A 7,002-nucleotide genomic window follows, 5' to 3' on the forward strand; every position below is an offset into this window, starting at 1 on the left:
ACCATTGAAACCCTGTAACCCTCAAACAATTGAAACCATTGACACATGATAAAGTATTCAAATTGGCAGAAACAACCAATCAGTCCATTACTTGTATGTCACCAATCAATATGTCTACCAATGTCTCCATTACAACAATTTCCACACATTGTGTGTAAGTATCAATCAAAATTGAACAAGAACTATTACCCAAAATGTCTTCTTAAACTTCAATTGAAAAAATGAGGCAAAAAAATTCTTGGCCCTGAGCCTGATGGCCTCAATGCTACAACAGGTGCCATGTTCTCGTCAACATCAATTGACTCACTAGTACTCAATTCAAGTGGCATTGGGTTGCAATATCTGGGGCTAGCACCATATGGTGGCACCCTTGCATTATATTTCGAAGTACCAAGAAAAGTAGGTGATAATTCATTCCCATTGGAAAGTTGGGCAACATTGTGTTAATTAGATCCTGCATAACAAGGTGTCGGTTGGGCAATGTCATGGACGGACTAGACTCACTGTTCAACAACTTCTTTCTTGCCAACTCATGGACCTTCTTTGAGATTACCCTTTCCTCAGCCTCGTGTTCCTTCCCTGCATTATCTCGTTGCAGTTTTTCAGCCTTTTCCTTCTTCTCTAATTCCTTTAGCCTTTCCTTTTCCTACCACAAGATTGCCTTCTCCTTTCTCAACCGTGCATTAGTTTCTTTGGCCAGCCAACTTGCTACCTTATTTGCTTTTATCTACTTTCTTTTTCTTTGTTTCCCCTCCTCTATTTCTCTACTCCCTGTCTCTGCAAACTCAACACCCTCGACGAACTCATCATAAGTTATCAACTACCCTTCCTGTGCCAAATGGATGCCAATTGAATCCCCCCTACCACTTCTCTAGTTCATAATGTGAACGGGCAGTTTTAAGAATCATGAAAGTGTTTTCTGTTGTTGTGATTGAGGCGTCTCACTTACTTGTGACATCAAGCTCTCCTCTTCCACGTTACAATCTTGTGTTGCTTCTTGCGTCAAACTTGCATCGTTTCCATTGTCAGAGTCACCACAATTTGCATAGTAATGCACCATTTCCGGAATGACACCTTCTGGTGGTGAAGGCAAGCTAGATGCCCCCCGTTCATCTTCACCTTCCACCACCCAAGATGGTGCAATTCGCTCGGATGGAAGGCCAAGACTCTCGTCCAAAGCGTCAACTGCAACTTCATCAATGTTGGTGGCTGCTTGTTCCATGTCAACTTGTGCAGTTGAATCCATTTAACGGATCGCTGCAATTTTTTCTGCAACCACTTCTAGGGAGACATGGACTCCCGAAAGGCTGAGCATGTTTTGCACTATAGATGCATCTTCCCCATCATTAATGTGGAATGTGGTGCTGGGTTGCATGTCTTGGGTGAGGGAATCAGGATTGAGGGGCCATATCCCCATCCTTTTGATTCCTGCAACAATGTTTGAAATAGTCAATGCCTTGGCCAAAGACTTGCTGCTCAATTCTACTAGTTCAGTCCTCTTGATTTCTAGATCGGGGAATCTTGCTATCCATGCGTCTCTTTCCGATTTGATGTTTTGAATGGAGAGAATACACTCACATTGAGTGGCTGCAATTTGTGAGATGTGTGAGCTGGCAATGTCAACAAGTCTATGCCCAACATTCTTGCCTCTTGGATGGTTGGCAATGCAACATGACTGTCGTGGTCGTCAAATATAAACAAGCACCTGTTCGTTGGTGATACACCCCCAAGGACGGAGCGCTTGAAGTGGTGCAACCAATTCATGAATAGTTCCTTGGTCATCCATGCATGTTGTTGCACTGCCATGCAAGCACCAGGTTCACATTCAGCTATGTAATTATGTAACAACCTCTTGCCTTTGATCATGTAGAACCCTGGAATGCTTTGTCTGGAAGCATTAACGCAACAAACAATTGTGATCCACTCATGACTCTTCGAAAGTATATAAGACACGTTCCAACTTCCTTTCCTTGCAGGCACCCTCATTGCCTCATTTCTATCGGCCATAACTCTCGTTTCAGCACAATTCCAAATGCGGGCAGGACCATATGGATTAGCAGCATATGCTTTTGACAATGTCTCGTAAAAAGTAGAAACAATTGCTAGTCTAAGACACAGTGCTTGGTCTTTATCGAGGCCTTCAGCCGTCTGCAAGCTGAGTTCATGATGTTTGGCCTTGAAACTAGATCACCATGAGTTGCCATGCATGCCATCCTTGAAAGGGGTTGGTCTACCCTCACAAATCTGAGAGACAACTGCCTTCAAGTTTATGATTTCAAGGCCATGACCACAACCAGCCATCTCTTGGCACCATTGCACAATCTCCTCTTCTTCTTGATATGTGAGGATGGTTGGTGGACCTTTCTTGGGCATGGTGGTCAAACAACTCAACCATTTTGGTAGTGTTGCAGCTGGGACGCCCCACTTCCTTGATGCACCCCGTATGGACATGTCGTTGTCCTCAACATATTGGAGGGCACCTTCCATGTCTGTTCCCGATCATATTTTCTGTTGCATTGTTACTTTTATTGAAGTTGAAGGTGGAATAGGTTCGTCCATCATGGTCGGGATAGGATGTTTATTTGGATTGTCTGTTGCTAGGGGTATAGGGTTTGCCTGGGTCTGAACAGGAGGCATGGCTTCTGCTTCAACATTGAAAGTGACACCCCTTTTTTGTGAACGCACCCTTGTGCATGTTAATCTCTTTGAAGCACAAGGAAGCATCTTGTCTACACAGAACAACATGAACATGAATGTTAGCCATGGAAACAATGTTTAATAAATATAGGCCACCATGACTGATATGAATAAGTTTATGTTAGCCATTCAATCTTTTATAAAGATTAATATCAGCTATACTCTTTTGAATCCGAATACTCTAAGATCGAACCAACTAACTATGTCATTTTGTACATTGATGAGTGTTGATTAGTGCCAACAATGATGCTTGATATGGAATGAATGTGCAATTATAGATTGAATGACAACAAAGTGCAACAAGTCAGTGAAGATTGAACAGTAGGACTATAGTTCCCTTTTATGAAACTCAAAATTTCAGCAATTGTTTGATTGTTTTGTGTATTGGACACTTGTTTTATTGTTTTTTGTATTGGACACCTATTCTAGTATGGATTCATGGTCGAAACCTTCTGGGTCTTCTAGATGTGGGGGTGTAGCTAGATCGTGTTCTTTCTAAAGAATTACTTGACTATATAGACGGGAAGGTGTGCTTGACTTACAATTAGGTTGGATGTATATTTTAGTAAAAATCCACGATGGGATTTGTTCATCCACTACTGTATGAAGCAGGCGTTGCCAGGATAGGTTTTGAGAGCATTCTCGGACTTGAGGACCATAGTTTTCTAAGAAAAATATATTTATATAGTTGGTTTGCCACGATTGGAGGTTGAGTTTGAATAATTTTGAAAAGAAACAAGATCTTGTGGGGAAGACAAGATCATCACAGGGGTATGGATAGAGAAAGAATTGGTCAACATGATGACCATGCCTAGCTAACCACTCTTGTTGTGCTCAGATTTGGGGATATGGGATGTTAACAGGCCATTATGTGGGTGGAATAGCAGAGTGTGAGGTGGGGAAAGTTTCACGGAGATAGTTCGGGATTTCATAATCAATATTGTCTGGAGATAGGGTTTCAACAAGACCTTCACTTGTTAGAATCTCGTAGACCTTGAGATTGTTTTGCCTCTTATATTGATAATTTTTTACAATCTGATAGCGTTGATCTGTGTTTGACATTTTCACGCTCTGTTGTATCCATGTGCATTGTCTGGAATTCATCACTGTCAATCTGCATCATGCTATATATTACAAACTTTGCATGTGACCTCAAAATATTACTTTAATCTATATATACATACATGCACATTATCATATGTATATACATACATGTAGAGTAATTGGCATTCATTTCTACATGTTCTTTGAATTCAAAGATTACATTGGTATGGAATTGATAAACACTTGTACATGTTTGTGAATGCAAATATTGAATTACTCTGCAATTGCACAGTAAGTTGTATGCCATTCTACAGATTGATATACATATATATGTATGAATAGTGATGCATGTAGTCACACACACACACATATATACGCAAATACTCACACACACATATACTCATAGACACATATACATACAAATATGTTTCAATATATAAATGTATGCATATATATCTGACTTTATATAGAATCACATGTGTGTGTGTGTGTGTATATATATATATTCATTTGTGTATATATATAAATATGTGTGTGTGTGTGTGTGTGTGTTTAAAGGTATTAATACATAATTGGAGCCCATATATATGTGGACCCCATATAAAGGTATTCATACATATACAACCCATATATATGTGGACCCCATAGAAAGGTATTCATACATATACAACCCATATATATGTGGACCCCATCTGTTGATAGGAGGGAGCCAACTCAATTGTATACATGGCGAAGGGTGAAAGCTGGCAGCCACCTCATATACAATTGTTCATGTATTAATTGTATACGCATGGCAATTGCGAAGGGACACAATTATTAATTGCTCAATAAATGAAACAAGATGGAGAGAGAGAATAAATCTGGAGGCAATTATTAAAAAAACATGTAAGCCAAAGCAGTGAAGTTGCTATTTAATGTGTTGGTGGGATATAGTTTCAATTAGTTAAAAAAAATTCCCTGCATAAATCCAGAAGGTTTCTTCATCTATGCACCTGACGTGTGTAGTGTTTGCAGAAGACATGGAAGCCACCTTCACCCTTTACACAACACAACAGCTGGCCTTTAGGGGCAAGATCACCGATAAAAGGTTGAAGGCTGTATTCAAGTTCGGGGATGACTAATTTCTTTGGTACTTGAAATTGTTTCTGGGTAACTGTTTCATGAACACAAATCATCGGTACCAGACAAATGCGGACATTGTGGCCATGGTGGCGGCTTGGGCTTGGAAGATTGGGAAAAGTTCATAGAAAGTTAAATGGTTGTTGAAAGAAATTGTGGACGATGAATGACTACTCAATCTCGATCAACTTGTCCTAATGGCTGTTCCAGGGCTTGGGTTTGAAGTGTGTAAGCAAGAACTGGTTCGTGGGGGTCCTAACTTTTTCCCCTTCCTTCAATGGGAAGCGGGGACGGACCGCAAGGCAAGGTCTGCCAAAACCACACTTAGATGGACGATGCTGGAGATGTGGCTCATTGAGAGGAAGAAGGTAGATGAAGGAACGTTGGGTGGTGCAGGTGAGGCGGGAGGTGAGGGAACGTCGGGAGGTGCAGGTGAGGCGGGAGATGAGGGAATGTCGAGAGGTGTAGTTGAGGCAGGAGGTGCAGATGACACTGGCTATTGGTACGACGTACCAGAGGTTCTTGAGGAGTCCGACAATGACGAAGACTACGTCCCCTCGCCCAAGCAAAAGAAGCGAATGCGAGACTAAATGAATATATGTGTGTATGTGTGATACATTTTTGGTAAGCATTATATTTCTCAATGTTTTTAATTTAAAAGTAACAGAATATGTAAATTTTAATGGGAATGGTTTCTGGAAATGCCTGTGAATACTTTGGAATGGTTTCTGGGAATGCTTGGGATTGCTTCAAAATGTTTCGGATTAAACACTACTGTTTATATAGTTCGTAAAGGAGAAAATGTAAAATAACAGTGTGATGTAGAAAAATATGTATGGTGACAAGAACAATACCCGTGTGCTTTTGTTGAATCTGGTCGACTGGTGTGCGTGTTTGCCACTCCGTGTTTTTGCTTTCTGTTTTTCTCTTGCATTGTATTTCTTTCAAATCCAGCTCTTGCAATGAGATGATAATTTCTGTTTTATACATGGATTGCGTGGTTTCCCCCTTTTTAATGTTTTGTTTCAATTTTAAATTTGAATTTGCATTGTTTGTCCATTGAATCTGCAGAAGTAATTCATTTAAGCCTGATTAGATTGTTTTTGGCTGGAATTTGGTGGCCTTACACGCTTTTTGTCATTGTTGCAGGTGTGAGTTGGCGTGAAGAGACGACTAAATGCGCTGGAAGCGACGTGAAGGAGATAGGACGAGCTATACATAGGCGACAAAGTATTGGGTATTGTGCAAGGGGAAGGAGGTGTCGTGGCACCGACGTGGACCCAAACCAACCAAAATGTACCGTGTGAAGGGTCACGGTTGGGTCCACGCATGTCGTGTTGGCAATATTAATGTTTATGTAATGTTTGTTTTATTGGCAGCTGAGGCCGCATACCAAAAACTTGGTCATGTTTAAAAGTTTTACAATGACTCTTTAATTTTGTTAGAGGGGCCCACTCTTTGGCATGGTGGCATGTGAAAGTGCCCACGTTGACATATGTTTATTTCGTAAATGCATGTTTTAATATTTCCAAATGTTATGCAATGTTTTATGTTTTTTTGGTAATGGATACATGTATGGCCTGAAAGATGTTATGTTTAATGTGAATATTTATACAATTTTTTTCGTTATGTTTTTGGTGTGCGGTTGCGCAAGTTTTGTCAGGTAGGGCGGTCATGTGTGGGGCCCATGGTGCGCATGTTCTATATCACCTTCTGAACCCCGTGCATGTATTGGCTCCTTTCCCCTAATGCAATGTAATAACATTAATAACTAGATGAAAAAAATAAAATGCAACAACACTTCATTTTCTAAAGACGAGTTTGCATAAAAAAATAAAAATAAAATGGATTTGGTATAGTTTTTAGCATTGGAAGGTCATTTTCTTCATATCCGGGGTTTATGGTTTATGGAGGGTTCTATCTTCAAGAAAAGAGAAACAGTAGTTTGTATCCTCTCAAATGGTGATTTTCAGTCATGAGGCAAAATGGATTTTGATGATTCGATAGTCAAAACAGTGGTACTAATTAGTAGTGAGCGGCAGGGTTTTGCCCCCAAAGATAGCAGATTTCATGTGAAATTTTTCAAGAGAAGTCAGTGATTCACTGATTTTATTTTCTTGAAACAGTAGGATTCCTCCACTT

General features: G+C 40.2%; 1 protein-coding gene across 1 annotated transcript; it reads right to left on the reverse strand.

Moving 5' to 3' along the window:
- Nucleotides 1-1,524: 1,524 nt before the first annotated feature.
- LOC131876582 (uncharacterized) lies at nt 1,525-2,487 on the reverse strand. Its single transcript, XM_059222019.1, has 2 exons — nt 2,254-2,487; nt 1,525-2,148 (listed from the first exon to the last, which is right to left on the reverse strand). The coding sequence occupies exons 1-2, from the start codon at nt 2,485-2,487 to the stop codon at nt 1,525-1,527; spliced, it is 858 nt and encodes a 285-aa protein (XP_059078002.1).
- Nucleotides 2,488-7,002: the final 4,515 nt, after the last annotated feature.

The sequence above is a fragment of the Cryptomeria japonica genome, chromosome 6 (genome assembly GCF_030272615.1).
Source record: "Cryptomeria japonica chromosome 6, Sugi_1.0, whole genome shotgun sequence".
In the NCBI taxonomy this organism is placed as follows: domain Eukaryota; kingdom Viridiplantae; phylum Streptophyta; class Pinopsida; order Cupressales; family Cupressaceae; genus Cryptomeria; species Cryptomeria japonica.